This window comes from Xenopus laevis, chromosome 8S (genome assembly GCF_017654675.1).
Source record: "Xenopus laevis strain J_2021 chromosome 8S, Xenopus_laevis_v10.1, whole genome shotgun sequence".
NCBI lineage: Eukaryota > Metazoa > Chordata > Amphibia > Anura > Pipidae > Xenopus > Xenopus laevis.
Window position 1 is genome coordinate 82,693,812 of NC_054386.1, and position 21,260 is coordinate 82,715,071.

At 38.3% G+C, this 21,260-nt stretch overlaps 1 protein-coding gene across 1 annotated transcript; it reads left to right on the forward strand.

Moving 5' to 3' along the window:
• Positions 1-217: 217 nt before the first annotated feature.
• Positions 218-16,114, forward strand: znf383.S (zinc finger protein 383 S homeolog). The gene is given in 10 exon segments (XM_041575278.1): positions 218-508; positions 2,781-2,864; positions 4,357-4,432; positions 4,434-4,526; positions 7,079-7,273; positions 8,955-9,078; positions 10,668-10,766; positions 12,162-12,281; positions 13,965-14,650; positions 14,652-16,114. Coding segments are annotated over 8 exon segments (1,428 nt in total). The 5' UTR covers positions 218-508; positions 2,781-2,864; position 4,357; the 3' UTR covers positions 14,688-16,114.
• Positions 16,115-21,260: the final 5,146 nt, after the last annotated feature.

Below are 21,260 nucleotides of genomic sequence, written 5' to 3' on the forward strand. Positions count from 1 at the left end.
ATATAGGACAGCCGGTATTTTTTTCCGGAAAAGGTGGCAACCCTAGTTGGGGAGCAGATTTGGGCCTCTTTGTACTTGGAATGCCAGGGCCTGTTTTGAGTCCCAGTCCAGACCTGAATCCCACCTCAAACATTCAATCCATCCTTCTGCACTGATTGGCTGTCTGTGTGTCACATGATACCGCTGTGAAACGCTGCCCTCCCAGCCGCGGTAGCTTTAGGGGGTTGTAGTCTTTCCACACCGTTTTATTCGCGTCTCTTTCTTCAAATGCACTACACATCCCAGAATTCTTTTGAGACGTCTCGTTAATAAGCGCATATATCTGGGAAAACGTCTCGACCGTCAAGTAGCTCGTAGGGAGTTGTAGTCCTATTCCACGGATAAGTCGGGGAAACATTAGTAAGCTGCACTACATGTACCACACTACCTTTCGTTAGCAGGGAAAGTCCCTCCCAGACAACTCATAGGGGAACGGCCACGCCCCTATCGCCACACATGGCTGGAGCAGGTAGGAGTTACATTGGTTTGTCTGTCTCTGTTGTAAATATTCTGTATATCCTTGTTTCTCAACGCAATGTGTGGTTTGTTCAAGCAGCCAAATGTTTTGCTGTATACATACACGTGGAAGTGCATTACAAGTACAGATATAGTCTTCATACAAGATTTGCTCGTATAGAATCGGTTAAAGGTAGAACCAGATAAAGTTTATAGTTTGTCTCTTAAAAACAATACCCTGCCTGATGAATGCTCATTAGCATTGTGTACCTTAGTCCACTGCAGTCTGCAGCATGAGTAGTATGGGGCGTTATTTTGTGTCTGAAGGTAAAATTGATCTAAAGCTATGAATATTTTTTGTTGTAAAAAATATCACTCATTATCTCTAAATGTGGGATATATATTGTCAAGTATTTGCCATCATGATATACCTATCAAAAGAGAGAGAATGTACTTTTATGGTTTATCTTGTGCTGCTTTAAAGGAGAAGGAAAGCTACGGAAGCAGTTTATTGCCAATAGATTAGCCACAATAGTGCAAGCTACAGCACAATATTTATTCTGCAGAATGCTTTACCATACCTGAGTAAATGGCTCTGGAAACTCTTGTTTATTTAGGATAGCAGCTGCCATATTAGCTTGGTGTGACATCACTTCCTGCCTGAGTCTCTCCCTGCTCACTCATATTTCTGGGCTCAGGTTACAGCAGGGAGGGGGGAGAGGAACAAATGAAGGAAAGAAGGAAGTCTGATACAGAAGTCCAGTGTCAGACTGGCCCACTGGGATACCAGGAAAACTCCCGGTGGGCCCAGGTGTCAGTGGGCCCTCATGCTTCTAATAGAGGTTGATTGAGGAGATGAAGAATATTAGTACTGAGAGTGAGCCCATGATCTAAGGTTTTTGGGTGGGCCCCTGGTGTCCCAGTCCAACACTGCAGTCCATGTATACGCAATAGAAGGAAAGAAATGTGGTGTTTCTTTTAGGGATGCACCGAATTCGGGATTCGGCCCTTTTCAGCAGGATTCGGTTTCGGCCTAATCCTTCTGACCGTCCGAACCGAATCCTAATTTGCATATGCAAATTAGGGGCGAGGAGGGAAATCGTGTGACTTTTTGTCACAAAACAAGGAAGTAAAAAATGTTTTCCCCTTCCCACCCTTAATTTGCATTTGCAAATTCGGATTCAGTTCGGTATTCGGCCGAATCTTTCGCGAAGGATTTGGGGGTTCGGCAGAATACAAAATACTGGATTCGGTGCATCCCTAGTTTCTTTTGACAGAGGACTCAGAGAGCATTACTTTGAGGGTTTACTGGTGTATTTATATAGACCTTTCTGATAAGGCTTACTTAATTTTAGCCTTTCCTTCTCCTTTAATGAAATTGGCAAACATCTTACAGATATAACACCAGGAACTTAAAGGTGTTGTTCACCTTTGAATTACATTTTATTATGATGTACAGAGTGATATTCTGAGACAATTTGCAATGGTTTTTAATTTTCTTTTTTTATTTGTGGTTTTTGAGTTATTTAGCTTTTTATTCAGCAGCTCAACAGTTTGCAGCGTCAGCAATATGGTTGCTAGGGCCAAAATTTCCCTAGCAACCATCTGCTGATTTGAATGAGAGACTGGAATATGAATAGGAGAGGCCTGAAAAGAAAGATGAGTAATAAAAAGTAACAATAACAATAAATGTGTCGCCTTACAGAGAATTTGTATGGGGTCAGTGACTGCCATGTGAAAGCTGAAAAAAGTTAGAGGAAGAAGGCAAATAATTCAAAAACTATATATATATATATATATATATATATATATATATATATATATATATATATATATATATATATATATATATATATATATATATATATATATATATATATAAAAAAAAGACCAATTGAAAAGTTGCTTAGAATTAAACATTCTATAACATACTAAAAGTTACCTCAAAGGTGAACCACCCTTTTAAGAGGGCTGGCAGCACTTGGCCTTGTAGGATGCCAGGCAAACTGTAAAATCCACCTCTTGTGAGAGTAATCCTACTCCTGCCCAGCACAATGCCCACATCCAGACATTTTAAACCAGTGGCTGCAGTTACATAGTACTGAATGTTAATGCAAGGTTGTTCATTAAAAGAAAATAAAAATGTGCCCACCATGCACTTTCCAAACACATTTTTAATTGAGTTGGTTTTAGATGTAGTATACGAACAGTAACTATTTTTTTTTTCAATTACTTTCTGTTTTTAAAGTTTAAACTTTAATTTTCTTCTTCTGGTGTTTCAGCAGCTCAGTAATTCAGAGGCACTCTCTCTAAAATCTTACAGTTTGCTGCATTAGCTGATGCTTTTCTCTGGACTGTGATCAGTAGTGGTAAGTTGGCTGGCTGTTTGTTAGGGGGCAGTTGGCCCTGTAAAATTCTGCTGCCACATTTATATACTGATATGTGCCCCTACCCCCTTTGGTGGCAATCGGAGGTGGGCAGTTTGGGTGCAGGTATATAATTGTGGCATGAAGGGCTGGGTTTGGGTTGGGTGAGAGAGGGTTGGGTGAGAGAGGTTAGGGTTGTGCGGGCCAGCAATTTGTTGACCTGCACATTGCAAGTGATCATATTGTCAGCAGCTAATGCATCATTTGTAACTATAGTTAATATATGTTTAGTGCTTTATGTGGTCTTATGGAGGAACTCCACGATGCGTTTGGTGCCGACATGCGACAAAAAGACAGGAAGGAGAATCGCATGTAAGAACTACATTTATCCGTCTGTCGGATGAAAACGCAGCGCACTAGATAAATGTAGTTCTTACATGAGATTCTCCTTCCTGTCTCTTCACAACATCCGGCATGTCGCATGTGTTTTGTCACATGGCGACATGTCGGCAGGGCCGCCATCAGCGGGGGACAAGTGTCCCGGGCCCGGCAGTGCTGCAGTTTTGAAAGAGCCGGGCCCCCCTTCCCGAACAGCTGAAATGCGGAAGTGCCGAACAGCCGAAGGACCCGAAGCCACGAAACAACCAAAGCCGAATTCCCGAATCGTTTTTTTTCTTTTAATCCTTTGGCCACCAACGTATTATTTTAATATTCTATAGGCCCCTGCCACCAATGTTTTTTTTTAAAAAAAAATTTTGGGGCACCCATTTTTTTTTTTAACTTTTAAGGGAGGCCCTGGCACCAATTTCTTTTTTTATACTTATAAGGAGGGTGGAGTGGGCGAGATATGGGGCGCCAGTGTCGGAAAATTTAGTTGTATGGGGCCCCGTAAATTTCTAATGGCGGCCCTGCGTATCGGCACCAAACGCATTGTGGAGTTCCTCCCTTAAAAGATTTTAAAAGTAAAAGGATGTGTAACTGCAGCTTCCTTAATCCTCCCCTCTGTGTGGGTTTCCAAAATAAGTTAAAGTAGATGGACTACAGGAAAGCACACAAAGATAAAAAGTATGGTGTAGTATGTTTAAAAATATACCACACCCCACACGCACATTTTTAAAAATACTACATTGTTTAATGTATAATTTGTAACTGTTAACTTTATTTCAGCTCAGGTAATATGCACAATAGTCCAACATTAAGAAATGTATCAACAATTGTATCAAATGTAAACAGTTTAAAGTGTCGACTCACCCCCCCCCCCCTTCCTTCCCAATAAGCTTCTCCTGGGAAAATTTAAATTTAAGTTTAAATCTGTGAAAGTTAAAAGTTAAAACTGTTGAAAATAAAATTATTGAAAACAATTGTTTTTTGACATTGGGTATTGTTTTGCCATATCCTCCCTTTCTATAAAATGGACAACGCTGCCGTATTATGTTTAGATTGTTATGGTGATTAATCTACGATCACAGACGCCTTGATTTTAATTTCTTTTTAGGATGTTTGTTCTGAAGGAATTCAAATTTTTTTTCTGGAGTTTAACAACTCAACTGCGCATGAAGCCTAAATCTGAAGTATTTGATTAACTTATTAAGTATGGAAAAGGAACAGGTGACAAATGCAGTTTTAAATTATGCCTTAGAAATCATCCACCTGCTGACTGGAGAGGTGAGATAATATCAACAATAACATCTTGATTCTTTTATTTACTGTAATCTTAGCCTGGTAGTGGCTGGTAATGCAAACAGAGGTGATCAGTAATCGTAGTACTGGAATTATTTCAGTATACTGAAACTAGATAGAATTGAGACTAAGCCAAATGTGCATTTAGATCTAGATATTTTTTTTTGGAGTAGGATTGGGGTTAATCAATGAACAAGTTGGTGGGCAGACCTCTGCTTTTTTTGGGGTTCTACATTTCTTGTTATCTGTTTGTTTCTTTTAGTTACAAGCCAGTTGCACCCTCATTCATTTCTATGGTTTAGCATGTAACTTGCAAGTACAGGTATGGGACCTGTTATCCAGAATGCTCGGGACCTGGGGTTTTCCGGATAACGGATCTTTCCGTCATTTGGGTCTTCATGCCTTAAGTCTACTAGAAATTAATTTAAACATTAAATAAACCAAATAGGCTGGTTTTGCTTCCAATAAAGATTAATTATATCTTAGTTGGGATCAAGTACAAGCTACTGTTTTATTATTACAGAGAAAAAGGAAATCTTTTTTAAAAATTTGGATTATTTGGATAAAATGGAGTCTATGGGAGACAGCCATTCCATAATTCGGAGCTTTCTGGATATCGGGTTTCCGGATAAGGGATCCTATACCTGTACTTTAAATTACATCTGAATAGCTGGATCTGATCTGAATACAAAGGACTGGCAGAAATTAGGGATACACCGAATCTACTATTTTGGATTTGGCCAAACACCGAATCCTTCGCAAAAGATTCGGCCAAATACAGAACCGAATCCTAATTAGCATGAGCAAATTATGGGTGGGAAGGGAAAAAACATTTTTTACTTACTTGTTTTGTGACAAAAAGTCACAAGATTTCACTCCCCGGGCCTAATTTGCATATGCAAATTAGGATTTGGTTTGGCCTGGCAGAAGGATTCTGGATTTGGTGCATCCCTAGCAGAAACCAACTAAAAATTCTCAAAGAACAGTGCAATGTACAAGGAAATGCTAGAAAATGTCCCACAGTTTTTTAAAAAGCAAGGTTGTGAATGGATAATCACTGTCTATTATACTAATAAAGAAGCATCAATTAATTTTTTTCCCTATTTTTTTTTTTTAATTCATTTAATTATTTTTGCCTTCAGTTCTGACTGTTAACCAGCAAAATCTAGAAAAGGATGTACACCACTGAGATGATCAAATCAGAGATATTGTTTGTGCCAAAGATCCATTTCCATGGCATCCAGTAAAAACACACTATACTGACAGGTCAATAAGTTCAAATATAACATTGTTTAGATTTGATAAATCAAAAGTCACTTTAAGATGTTTTATATATGAAATTGAATGTTACTATTTGAACAAACTAATTGGAGCGGACAGCATCACAGAAGGGCAAATTAATTTACATCTCATGAATAGGAGGTGTCAGGACCAGTGTCTCAAATATGCCCCTTGTGCCTTAAGCCTAAGTACCCTTAAAGGAGAAGGAAAGGTAAAATACAAATAAATTTGTATAGATTGCCCACTAAATGGACAGATACTTACAGGATTCCTTGCTCTATATGTTTTCCGCTCTTTCTGTATCCAAGAACGTAGTAAAAATTTTTGTAAGGTGCATATAAAATAAAATCCATCCCTCTCGCTATCCAAATCTGTTCTAATAGGGCTCGCAGATGCGCAGTAACAATTTGGCCCTGCACATGCGTACAGTATCCTTTTCTTCCCCCATGCGAGTGGCGATATTGCGGTCAGGTGGTACTAGGCGATGGCATTAGGGGAGGACTAAATTTTAGCGCATGCGCACTTCAGACAGGGAGACACAGGACGTGACGTGCACTCGGCCAACATGGCGGCCGCAAAGTTTGGAAAGGGCTGAAACTTCAACGGGACGGTGTGAGTGCAGGAGACCGAATTGGGCAGCGAAAGTATCGCGGTTCAGGAGGGGAGCACCCAAGCAACATTTAAAGATAGGTTTAAAAAATTACCTTTCCTTCTTCTTTAAGGGTAAGGGCACACGGGGAGGTTAGTTGCCCGGGTGACAAATTGCCTCTTCTTCGGGTGACAATCTCCCCAAATTGCCTTCCCTCCGGCTATAATGAAAAATTGGCAGCAGGATGGCACTCGCGGCACTTCATTTTACTCACGGGGAAACTTCTGGCAACTACGGAATATGAAGCGCTGTGAGTGCCATCCTGCTGGCGATTTTTCATTATAGCCGGCGGAAAGGCAGTTTGGGGAGAAAGAAGAGGAGATTTGTCGCCAAGGTGACTAATCTCCCCGAATCTGCCTGTGTGTCCTTACCCTAATACATCCTTCTAACTATTGAACAGAAAAAAAATATACAAATAAATACTGTTATTACAACTTTAGCAGCTATGTTGCCTGATATTAAAAATGCATTTCTTATATGCATATACATCATTCCAAAATCGGAGGGACACAGCATGCTTTCAGTAGGAGATCTACTGTATTGAGACAACATTTTTCTCTTATGCTTACCCAACAGGCCTTGTTCATATTTTTTTTTTGATCTGTAGGATTATAACTTTGTGAAGGAACATGTCTTGAATAGCAACAATATTTGGGTGTCAAAAGTCCATGACAAAAAACAGAATTTGTCTCTTGAGCACACAGTCATCTCGTGCAAAAATGACTGGAACGGGGAACACAGACTGGTCTCTCAGATGATCCTAGAACTTGCCCAGAAGATAATTCAGGAGCTGACCAATCAGGTAAATGTACTACATTTGGTGACCCATAGCCTAAGACATATATGTTTTATAGTCAATACATCTGACGAAGATCCTTAATCTTATTTCGGAGGACAACAATTAGCATGTATCTGTAATCATAAATCTTGTTTATTTCTAAGTTGTGGCTGCTGGAGGGTGTAGAAAAATGTGGGCTTGCCTTTTTGGAAACCTCCATAGAACCTCCTCTAGTTATGATGTATGGGCTTAGCACCTGACCAACAAGTCGTTACTGAGCTTAAATATACAGAAAGTTTTGTTGCATTAGTCACAGAGAGGCGCAGAATACTCTGTTCTGCAGCATTTAAAACAGTGCAAATTAGGTATATAGTTCTGTAGACCTATACTGCATTTTAAAGGGACTTTCGGGGCAGCTTAATATGTACAGGTATGGAAACCTGTTAGCTAGAAAGTGGGAATGTAATAAATGACATAATCAGAAAAATATAGATATACAGGTTTGAGACCTGTTATCCAGAATGCTCTGGACCTGGGTCTTTACAGATAACGGATCTTTCCGTAATTTGGATCTTCATACCTTAAGTCTACTAGAAAATCATGTAAACATTAAATAAACCCAATAGGCTGGTTTTGCTTTCTATAAGGATTAATTATATCTTAGTTTGGATCAAGTACAAGGCACTGTTTTATTATTACAGAGAAAAAGGAAATCATTTTTTAAAATTTGGATTATTTGGATAAAATGTATTCTATGTGAAACAGCATTTCTGTAATTTGCAGCTTTCTGCATAACGGGTTTCTGGATAACAGATCCTTTACCTGTACTGCATATTTTAACTTGCCATTTAATTACTCATTGAATAGCTTGAGTAACATCATTCAATTAATATGAAAATGAATAAAAAATATCAATATTAAATATTGATATGAATATGAAATATTCATATCATTATGACCTTAAATGGGTTATTCACCTTCAAATTAACTTTTAGTATGTTATAGAATGGCCAGTTCTAAGCATTTGGTCTTCATTATTTATGTTTTAGCGTTTTTGAATGACTTTCCTTCTTCCAGCTTTCAGATGGCTACAAATGTATTGCTATTGCTACTTTTTATTACTCATCTTTCTATTCAGCCCCTCTCCTATTCATAGTCCAGTCTCTTATTCAAATCAATCTGTGGTTGCTAGGGTAATTTGGCCCCTAGCAACCAGATTGTTGAAATTGCAAACTGGAGAGCTGCTAAATAACTCAAAAATACGATAATAAAAAATGAAAACCAATTGCAAATTGTCACAGAATATCACTCTCTACATCATACTGAAAGATCATTTAAAGGTGAATAACCCCTTTAATATTAATATGCAATATTGATTGACATGAATAAAACATGGCAATTATGAATATAGTGCAGATAACCCTCTAATGTTTTAATCTCTACAGGCTACATATCTGTTTAACCATAAAAGATAATTTATATAAGGAACATTAGTTATGGCTTTACATTGTAAGATCTTGCTAGTAGGGCCTACTGAATCATTATACAGTCAATTTTCAATAAGTATCTTCTCTCTTAGCTTAGCAATTAGTAAAGCTTTTTATAGAAGTGATATTGTCCTTTAGTATTCTAAACTTAACAGAATCTAATAATAATCTTTGGCTATCATTTGAGTTTTGTAAAGTCAAGATTGTGTTTATTTCAGGTCCTACTAAAGCATGATGATATTGCAGTTTTTTTCTCTGTGGAGGAATGGGAGTATATGGAAAGCCATAAAGAACAATACAAGGACATGGCAGCAATGGATAACCAAGACCAATGCTCTGATGGTATGCTTTTTATTGAACATTTTATATGTTTCATTTTAGTTTTTAAAAAGTGGAATTCTCACAAAGATTATAAAGGGCATGGAATGTCTTGATTATAAAGAAAGGCTGGCCCAGTTGCGAAAAGGCACTCGGGGGGGGGGGGGTGATTTGATATATATAGTGAATAAAGTACCCCCTCTTGTAAAATATAAGCATATTATGAGTTACCAAGGAGTTTCATGACCATATAAAAACACGAGACTGAAGGCCGAATGTTTTTATACAGGTCATGGAACTCCGAGGTAGCTTCTAATATCCTCATTTTACAACTGGGGTTACTTTATTTATTATAATAAACAAACAAGTTTCAGTGAGTCATGTAACAGAAATGACATCAGAACTCACAGTTTATAACTGATGACATCAGAACTCACCGTTTATAAGGATATCGTTTACAAGATATTCATGGCTTTTGTGTATTATATATGTATAAATTTATACAGGAACGATATAATACAATGGTGCCCTATTTACCAAAATATTTTTCATGGGCGCATACACCCTCCTAGAAAAAAGAGGCTCTCCCAAGGATGGAAATGTTATTTTTGCAGTGAGAGCTATAAAGTAGTGTATTTGCTTCAATGAAGTAAGTGAAAAACTGCCGGGTTACTGAAATTAAGACTGGTTGGTTTGGGCTACTCTCACTGCTTTTTTTGGCGTCCATAACGAATATTTTTCCTTCTCTACATTGGAAAAGGCTGATTTGTCAGATTGCTCTGGAACAACTATAAATTGGGCAACATTCCCTGATCAGAGTTAAACTTGATGGATATTTTTCTTTTTACAAAATCATCTCCTATGTAACTACATATAAATGCAAATACTGGTTATATAGCTAAGGGAAATCTCAAAAAACACCCATAACTCACTAGGGATGCACCGAATCCACTATTATGGATTCGGCCGAACCCCCAAATCCTTCGACAAAGATTCGGCCGAATACCGATCCAAATCCTAATTTGCATATGCAAATTAGGGGTTGGAAGGGGAAACATTTTTTTTACTTTACCTTGTTTTGTGTCAAAAAGTCACGAGATTTCCCTCCCTGACCCTAATTTGCATATGCAAATTATGGTTCGAATTCAGTAGGATACAGCCGAATCCCGCTGAGAAAGGCCGAATACCGAAACGAATCCTGGATTTGGTGCATCCCTATAACACATACATACTGTGTTGTATAAAGGAAAGCCTTTTGTAGTAGAATATCATCATCATCATTTATTTATATAGCGCTGTCAAGATACGCAGTGCTTTACTGCAGTTATAGCAAACAGGGAATAAATGGTGGATAACAAACAAGGATTACAGAGTACAATAGGGTTAGAAGGACCTAGAGATTAGAGTTTACAAACTAAAGGTTAAGGTACAATTGAGACATTAGGATTATATATTTTCTTACCAGTATAAAAAGTGATAGATATTTACATTTGCCTTCTGTTCTTTATGCCATGTTATATTGTCTGGTTGTCTTTGGGTGAATCCTGCACTCTGGGCTCTAACGGGAGGAACCTCTGGATTACTTTCATTGAAAAAGATCTTTTTCCTTGCAGTGGTTTACAATTACAGTATCCCTTCTCCTATTGAACCAGAGTCAGATGGATATTGTGATGAGGAAAACCAGGAGTCAAAGCCATTTGACATTATCACAGGTATTTTACTGAAATGCATGTTATCATGAAATGGTGCCGTTTTTATTTGTCTTCTAAATGTCAGTCACTCTGACCCATGATTAAAGGAGAATTCAACCGTTTTCAAAACAAAAACAAAATACCCTACCCCCCACCCCACGTAGACCTCCCTCCCTCCTCTCCACCCAGCCTAGCTGACCCCCCGGGGAAATGCCCCTAACTTTATACTAACCCCTCCGTGCAGATTCAGGCATCAGAGTTCACCGGAGCCATCTTCCGGGCCTTCGTTTCTTCTGATGTTTCGGCAATTACCGTCCATTTCGGCGCATGCACAGTTGTCGCAAACCAGCAAATTGGTCCAACTGCGCATATGCCGATCTGCCACTTGGCTTGCCGAAGACCCGAAAGATGCCTGCGTGGAACTCCGATGCCTGAATCTGTGCTGAGGGGTAAGTATAAAGTTAGGGTCATTTCCCTGGGGGGCAGGAGGGAGGGGGATCTATGTGGGATGGGGTGTAGGGTTTTTTTTTTGTTTTTTTTTGAAAACGGTTGATTTCTCCTTTAACCATTTTTAATTTCCAGAAAATTATAGAGAGTGTACTAAGTATAAGTATAGCGTAATGGAATTGTTACAGAACTTCCACATTTTTCTTTAAACGCTCAGAAAGGGTTTGATCAAATACATTTTCTGACCCTGCTTTGTACAGGGATATTTAGTTACAAGTTTATCATGATGTTGCTAAGTCACAGTACCATGTCAATGTAACTTCCATGTAGTAATTTTAAGTATTTGCCTCTGGTCATATCTTTCATAGGCTGATGCCTACTGTATGTCTCCCTGCACTAGTCTCATGGGCTGCTAATCCACATAGATGTTTGGCCTGGCCTTATCCAGAAAATAAGTCTGCTAAAATAAAGAATTATAAATGGGATTTTGGGACATTTAATTAAATTATAAAGGAAGTGTTACCGTTATGGTCAGAATTGGTACAAGCACCTTAAAAATATTGATCACTTCACTTTATAAAAGGAGTCATAGAAAGCAGTAAACCATTGGTCTTCCTGTGAATTCTGAAATATTCATTAACTTTAGGGTTTGAAATTTTAATTTACAGTATATCTGGTTATTGGGACTTGCTTGTCCTATAAATATTAATTGGACAGGGTCAGACAAGTACATAAGAAATTAAAATGTACTATAAAAATAGTAGAACAGGAAGGCTGATTAAAAATGTACCCAAATGAAATAATTAAACTAATAGAAAAGTTGCTTAGAATAGATTCACATAAAAAAGCAGCGCCTTAGAAGTTAATATAAAAGTGAACATCCTTTCCTGGATTTAACATTAGTCCATGATTGCCTCATTCATTGTCATTTTATATATTTCCCTCATAACATGTTTTTTTTCCCCAAAGAGGACTACATTCCAGCTCACATTCTTGAGGAGCATTCCATTACAGTGTGTGAAATTAAAGAGGAGCCATTTGACATTGATTGTACACAAGAACCAATGGTTACTGAAAATATCCACACAGGTTAGTAAAGAGTTCTTGTTCAGAAGTAGCAGGAATGTGTAGAAAATAATGTATTATTATAAACATATATGAATGTATTATTGTGAGCCATATTAGGGTTAAAACACTGTTAGTATGAGCCTGTTATATGTTTTAGCACTCGAAGGGAAGGGGACTCTGGGCTATCAGCCAATCATAAAAAAATTAAAGATAAGCTTCATCTCACTGAAATAAACTTTCTTCTAAATATCATGAATTAATCTATTCTATGCGGAGATGAAGCTTATCTTTAATTTTTTTTAATGCACATAGATGGCTTTAAGTTATATCCATACAAATTATAGAAAAAACACTTATTTGGAGAAGCATTCTGGATAACAGATTTAATACCTGTAATATAAAGTCCTATTTTGACAATGCTAAACAGCCATGATTGGCTGATAGCCCAGAGTCCCCTTCCCTTCGAATACATTCTGTATTGCTTAAAAATAACCAATTTACTCTTCACTGTCCCACACTAAGAAACCTCTTTCTTTGCTCTTCCTGCAGCAGGTGGAGTCAGATTTTGATATAGTTAAGTCGAATAAATTCTTTGCATAGAAGATGTATTGTATTAGAGCTCTCTTTTAAAATAACCAGCTCTGAGAGAGAGAGAGAGAGATATATATATATATATATATATATATATATATATATATATATATATATATATATATATATATATATATATATATATATATATATATATATATATATATATATATATATATATATATATATGTTTTTTGGCTCTTAAACGTGAGCCGTCTAACGTGGGCTCACGTTTAAGAGCCGAAACGTTGATTAAATTCACATTTTTTCTTCACAAGACCTTTGAGTGCGGACTCCTTTTGTTTATTCGTATTCATGACTTCATGTTCCTGCACCTAGGCTTTAATCAGATATTCTGAGTGCACCAAATATTTTTGTTTTGTTTTTTTTTGTTTTTTTGCCTTTTTCTTCTGACTCTTTCCAACTTTCAAATAGGGGTCACTACCCCTTTAAAAAAAAATGCTCTATAAAGTTACACAATTAGGGGCAGAATTTGTGAATTTAGAACTCACCACAATAAAACTCACTCACTTTCTATTCATTCCTATTGGATTTTTAAAAGCATATTTATTAAATCATGAGCTCCATTGATAAATACGATTCTAAAAATCCCATAGGAATGAATAGAACATGGGTGAGTTTTTCCTGCAGAGTTTTAATCTCACAATTTGATAAATCTGCCCCCTATTGTTGGTTCTTATTACTCCTCTTTCTTTTCAGGTCCTCTCCTATTCACATTGCAGCCTCTTCTAATCAATCAATCAATCAATGAATGTTTGCTAGGGTAATTTGTACCCTAGCAACTAGATTGCTAAACTGAAGAGCTGTTGAATAAAAAGCGAAATAACTTGAAAAACACAGATAATAAAACATGAAAATCAGTTGCAAATTGTCTCAGAATATAACTCTCTAGATCATAATAAAAGTTAACTCAAAGGTGAGCAACCTCTTTAATTTGGAAAGCATGAGGAAATACTGCAGGGGTTATTTTTTGTTTTTTTAAACATAAGGTGTACTTTTAGTAGTTTGCCCTGCTCTCTAGAATAACACCACTTGGCTCAGTGCTATAGAAAAGAGCCCTAATTATTTGCCCTAATAATGTCTCTTTTGTAGGAGACTTTCTGCTCATGAATGGGGACAGAGACATGGAAGAAGGAAATGTTCCTGAAGAGAATGGCAGCATCAAAACACACAAAAAATATAAAGCTAAATCATGTCAGTGTAAGGTTTGTGGAAAATGGTTTTGCGACAAATCGCGGCTTGCAAGGCACCATAAAACCCACACGGGTGAGAGACCTTTTGCCTGTAATGTATGTGGAAAGACATTTGCGCGTAAGTCAAATGTCTCGGTCCATCAAAGGATTCATACAGAAGAGAAGCCTTATACTTGTATGGAGTGCGGCAGGAAGTTCACCAACAACTCTCATCTCGTTTCGCACAAAGTGGTTCATACTAGAGAGAAACCGTTCACATGCTTAAAGTGTGGGAAAGGCTTTACCCGGAACTCAAGTCTGGTCAAACACTCGGGAATTCATGCAGAACAAAAGCCATATGTCTGTAATCAGTGTGGCAAAAGCTATTGTCAGTATGCAAACTTGGTTGTACACCTGAGATTACATTCAGGGGAGAAGCCTTATGTGTGCAGACACTGTGGCCAGTCATTTATTTGCAAAGCTAGTATGGAGAGACACCAAAGAACACACACTGAAGGAAAACCATATCATTGTGTCCATTGTCCTAAGGCTTTCACAGATAATTCTTCTCTCAATAGACACAAAAAGACTCACAAAAATGAACTAATATCATCGCTATATTCAGAAGAATATCACTCCATAAACTGACTATTCTGATTTGACAAGCGGGGTTTTACCTTACTCCGTAGTACTGGGCACATGCTTCTTGCTGATTTTAGTCATCCAACTATCAGAGTTAGGCCTTAAGGGAAAAGGATTTTTGGGGAATGTAATCTGTCCTCCAACTATATGCACCTTAACTTGGTTGATGGGCTGTGAGAACAATAATATAGTAAACAAGTAGTTTGTTTTTCTGCTGAAACCTTTTCCGATTAATATGAATTTGCATTTTTTAGAACTTTACCCACTCCAGCCTATAGGCCAGTTCATATAAACTGCATTTGAGTAGAAATAAGTCAAATCTATTGGACTTGCTGTGTTTTTTTCCTTGAAGACGGTTCACCAGTCATCTAACTGGCTTACTCAATTCAGAATAACTTGTACATAGGATCTTTCTTCGGTACATATCCTCTGGAATGTTGCTCCAATCGGCATAATCTGTTTATCGTAATCCACAATAATGTCATTAAATTAGGTGTTGATTGACAGGTCTTCAAGGAAAAAACACAGCAAGTCCAGTTGATTTGACTTATATCTACAGATAGACCATGACCTGGATGAATGAGAATCTCCACAAACATATTGCATTTGCGTCTACGGTCCGGTCCCTCTTTCATTTGATCTGGTGTTAACTTTCTGATATTAACAGTGTTTTGACTTGTCTACAGCTTGGAAAAAGCATAAACCGCGAAACAACTATTTCTTTCACCAGCTTTATTATTGCTCTCATAGTCCAGTCCCCAGCCAAAGTGCGTCTAGATGGAGGACAGACTACATTTTCCATAATACTGTTACCTGAAGCTTTTGTTTCCACTGGCAACATTCTATCTGAAACCAGGACTACGCATTTGCCAGCACTGAAAAAGAAGGCAAAACCCTTGCTTTAAGGTACAAAAAATATATAGCACAAGATATAGAAGTAGACGTACTAAGGTTTGAATGGTAAATAAGAAATGTAAATTTTTTGATCAAAACTCACAAATTCAAATTTAAAACCACCAACTCGAATTTGAATGTGAAATTTATCACACCCAAACCCTAGAAACTGTTTTAATTCGACTATTTGTCACCTAAAACCTGCCGAGTTCATGTAGACGTCAATGGCAGAGGTCCTTTGAACCATTGGAGAATGTTACTTGCCTTCCTGACAGAGTTTTTTCCAGAGGAAATTATTTTTTTCATAAATAACCTCCCATTCGAGTTGAGTACATTCAAATTGATCACAGTTAAAAAAAGAATTCACAAAACTTCTAAATTCAAGTGTGACTTTATAATCACTAGGTTTTTGAAAGCCAAGGTAATTTTTTTGGACGTCAAATACTGGCTTATACGTTGTTTTGACTTAAAGGGTGAACTGTTAGATTATTCAAGTAATACTGACACCAGAAATTAAACCCTTTTTACATCTGTCATAACCTTGTCTTTGTATTCTTTTACACAATGAGCACTTGGCAATTAATGGTAAAGAAACACAAAATGTACCTTTTCCTGTGCATTTGACAGGTATGTGGGTATTACTAACATTTCAACTCCCTTTGCAAAAGGAACAAATATAGTTCATAAATTTGACCAGTTGTGTAAGATAGGGATGCACCGAATCCACTATTTTGAATTCGGCCGGACCCCCGAATTCTTTGTGAAAGATTCGGCAGAATACCGATTCGAATCTTAATTTGCATATGCAAATTAAAGGTGGGAAGGGGAAAACATTTTTTACTTCCTTGTTTTGTGACAAAAAGTCACACGATTTCCCTCCACGCCCCTAATTTGCATATGTAAATTAGGATTTGGTTCGGCCTGCAGAAGGATTCGGCCGAATCAGAATCCTGCTGAAAAAGGCTGGATTCGGTGCATCCCTAGTGTAAGATGCCAGTGCTACCTCACTCTTGAGACCAAAAAAGGTGAGATTTGTAACAATCTAGGAGATAAATCATCTACATGTGCTTGGAACAATGATAGTATGATTAATATTTTTTTATTATTTATCACTTATTTTGTTATACAATAAGGGATGCAGACAAATGTTTGACTGCTTGGCAATAAAAGGTCTAAAAGTCAGTTTCTCTTCTAGTCTGCTCTGCGCATTTGAACAACAGAGTAAAAATAATTGTCTTTCTGGAGCACCTAACATCTAGACATAACGTTTTGTTCGGAATAATAACTGTTTTAAAAAAGTAAACAAAGCTCAAAATCCTTAACAGCTGTTATTTCCAAATATGCAAATGCATTGGGAACACTGCACAGTCAATTCCAAATCAAACATGAAGAAAAATAGATCAAATTTGTGTTGTTTCTTTACAGAAAGTGAAGAAAGGGGAATATTGGCTAAAATATTATCAAAAAACACCATTCGAATGTATAGGAGGATAGTTAAAATGACAAAGACTCCGGCCAATGATCAGCTCCAGGAAGATGAAAGTTACCTGTGAGTTCTGTTACTATTGGAAGACGCATATGTGAAGCCAAGCTATCGGCAAGAAGTCCCGGCAAAGTCCCATTGTTGATAAAAAGACGTGCTGAAGAGGTTATAATTTGCCAAAGAACACATTGACTGGCCTAATGAGAAGTGGTGCAACATTTTGTGAACTGATAAACGCAAGAGTGTTCTTTTTGGGTCTAGGGGGCTCAGACAGACCCCCAAACACTGAATTCAACCCACAGTACACTGTGAAGCATGGTGGCACAAGCACCATGATATGGGGATGTTTCTCATACTCTGGTGTTGGGCCTATTTATCTCATACCAGGGATCATGGATCAGTTTCAATACATCTAAATACTTGAAGAGGTCATGTTGCCTTATGCCAAAGAGGAAATGTCCTTGAAATGGGAGTTTCAACAAGACAATGACCCCAAACACACCAGTAAATGAGCAACATCTTGGTTCCAGACCAACAAGATTGATGTTATGAAGTGGTCAGTCCATCACACTTGTGGGGTGACATCAAAATTGCTGTTTCTGAGGCAAAACCAAGAAGTGCAGAAGAATAGTGGAATGTAACAGGTGCCAGAAGTTGGTGGACTCCATGTAACACAGATGTGCAGCAGTTCTCAGAAACACTGATTATACAACTAAATATTCAGTGATTCAAAGGAAAGCAAAATCTTGTAACATTTTTCAGTTTATACAGTGAATGTTTGAGTTTGTAAAGAAGAATGCAGACACTGCTATTTTTTGGAACAGCCTAATATTCCCCTTCACTTTCTGTAAAGGAATAACACATTTGATACATTCTTATTCGTGTTTTGATTTGGAATAGAATGTGCAGTGTTCTAAATGCTTCGGCTTGTATGGAAAAAAAAAGCTGTTCTAAGGATTTTGAGCTTTATTCACTTTTTTAAACACACTGCTGTTATTCTGAACAACAGTATGTGGCATTAATCTTTGCTAACATGTCTGTTCCACTTGTTAATGCATGTAAGGCATTGGCTTTGCAATTGAGGCTTCTTGTTTGTTGCACCAGCACCATATTGGGCTGTTTTTTCAAAGCGAAGGACTCCCATCATTTACAGCCTGTTTGTGTCTAATATTTGGACCAATTTTACCTGCTGGGGAGATGTTAATTTTGTCAGACTTTACAGGATTAGAAAGTGAAACTCTCTGTAGCGTGTGACCAAGCATTTTGAAACACATTAGTGGACAAATGCTACTCCACACAAATTCTTTGTATAAAAGTGATAAAGGGTGAACTACTTTCAAAGAAGAAGGTACAGCGTTTCTTGCCCATTCCACGTATTTATAAAACACCTCTTCTGAGTTAATTTCCTGCAAACCTCCAAAACTTCCAAAAAGCTCTGCAAACCAACCTTTAACCTTTTTACTGCCACACAACACTAAAGGTGATCCAGGAGCCATTTTCTAACCTGACCAGTAACACCCAAAAATTAAAGTGTTTTAAAGGAAAGATAATACAATGTACTGGTGCTCTGCACTGGCAAAACTGGAGTTTGCTTCAGAAAAACAACCCTAGTGCAAGGATAGCAAGACTTCCAAAGGAAAGGAGACCCTGTTGGATCAACAAATGGACACCTGGAGCATTGGACTATGGGATTTCATATACAGTGCATCCTTTCTTGAGTTCACTCCCTTGTCTATATAATAAGAGATTAAAGGAACAGTTTGGTGTAAAAAATAAAAACTGGATAAATAGGCTGTGCAAAAAAAAAAAAGTTTTCAATATCGTTAGCCAAAAATGTAATGTATAAAGGTTGGAATGATTGGTTGTCTAACATAACATTTCTGCTACGTGGTGCGCGCTCATATAACAGCATAAGCTCACACCCGTGAAGAGAACTGAGACGCACGCTTGCTTCCTCAAGGAGCCTGTGACGTTAAAGACTCCTGCTCCTGTGCTGAATAATTTGAAATATGCCTTGAGGCAAAATATTCCAGGTGCAGCACATATTTCATACTGACACGTTCCTATGATTTTTATAGGAACGTGTCAGTATTAGGGATGCATCGAATACACTATTTGGGATTCGGCCGAATCCCCGGATCCTTCATGAAAGATTCGGCTGATTACCGAATCCTAATTTGCATATGTAAATTAGGGAAGGGAAAAGAAAAAGTGGGGAAAAAATATTTTACTTCCTTGTTTTGTGATGAAAACTCATGTGATTTCACTTCCCGTCCCTAATTTGCATATGCCTAAACGAAAAAGGCTGAATCCTGGCTGATTTCTGATTGTCGCTGCAGATTTTTTGCCAATTTATTTGCTGGTGGCGAAACGCGGAAATTCAACGCAAATCCATGCCTGGCGAATTTATGTGCCCATCACTAAACAGAACCCTTAACAAAGGCAGCTGCTGTGTGATGATCTTGGCTGTATTCAGTAAGATCACTAGATCATTTCAAAAGTCAAGGATACAGAGACCTCTGATAAATGCACGTTGGGGCGGCACTGCCTGTTGCAGAGAACTGGGTTTTTCTATTTTCGTGCCTTCTGCATTTTGTCCACTAGGTGTCGCTCAATAGGAACTTCCCAGTGCTGTCATTTGTGTTTAGCGGGACTCGGTTTTCATTGCAACCTCCAGATTTCCTATATCCAGTTATAATGGTGGGTATTTTAGGGCTTTGATTTCTCCACCGTATTGCTTGGCTGTTTATGTTGAAATGCGATGTGTTGAGACCGAGGCTCAAATGTCTCCGGCATATGATTATCATGAGCTACCAAGAGGTTGGCGCTACTTTGTATCAATGGTGGGAGTGAGGTGAGCTTTTGCCTAGGGTTGCCATGTCAGAGATGTCTGGTCGCAAACTGACAGGATAAATCCCATATGTAGGATAATACCAGTAGGTAGGACAAACACTAGGGTCAAGCCTTAGTGCTTTTTTTTTTTTTTTTTTTGCGGAGGAGGATAATGTAAGGCTCTGCTGGGATTCAAGCTGGGAACCCCTGGGTTTTTCTGGCACCATTCTGTAGGCCAGGAGAGCAGCATCTAGCAGGCTTGCTCATTATGTATCACCTGGTCTTTGCTATCCCTACCCACCAGCCTTATTGTTTGGTTAGGGTCAGACAATCATGGCTGATTGTACCCAATATAAACCCTGCTCTGATGACTTCCTATACCTGAGCCTCTATTACATGAGCACTGTGGCATGTCCCTGGCTCTTGTTTTTTCACTCTGGCTTTTGTCTGCATCAAGTCTGTTTCTATTCCTCTCCCTGTCACCGGTTCTTTGCCCAGACTGTCCCACTCCTGCCAGGCCCTGCCTCCTCGCCATCACCTTCCCTAGCCTTCTGTTCCTGTCCTTCAGCCTCTCCCTTTTCATTTCAATTGGCTGTTAACACCACCTTTCCTGAAGGACTCCCCCCCCCCTTAGAAATCCCTTAAAGGCTTATCATATGTAATTAATTAGGGTAAACTTTATTATGTAAGTGAGTAAGGGCTCTTACAGACGAGCGTTTTTCCCTGCGCTCCCTTGCGTTTCCGTTTTTCTGCGTTCAGCCGCAGGGGAGCGCAGGAATAGACGCATTACAGTTTTTCCAATTGGGCTGTACTCACACAGGCGCGTGTAGGCGCCGAACGCAGGTTGAGACGCAACATTTTTCCTGCGTTCGGCGCCTACATGCGCCTGTGCGAGTACAGCCCCATTAGAAAAACTGTAATGCGTCTATTCCTGCGCTCCCCTGCGGCTGAACGCAGAAAAACAGAACGCAGGGGAGCGCAGGGAAAAACGGTCGTCTGTAAGAGCCCTTAGACAGAGGCAATTATGGGTTTGGGGAAGAATGTGGTAGGGAACTTCATTAAGAAAGCATTAGCAACCTATGAAATGCATTTATAATAATAAAGTGGTCCAGAAATCTTAACCATTGTAGTAAGGTACCCGTATTTTGTAGAGTTCGTTTTTATATTCAGTCTCATGACAAAAGGCATTTAAGTCTGTATACATTCCTAGTCCACTAATTTTATGGTGACCTATTGGTGGAGTGCAAAAATAGTCTGTGGATTTCAATGTACCCCTGTACAAATGAGGCATATTGTCAAGTGTTCAAGATATTTTATTCCTAAATTCAATCTTTTTAGGATTGAGGTCTAAGGGTCAGGGCACAC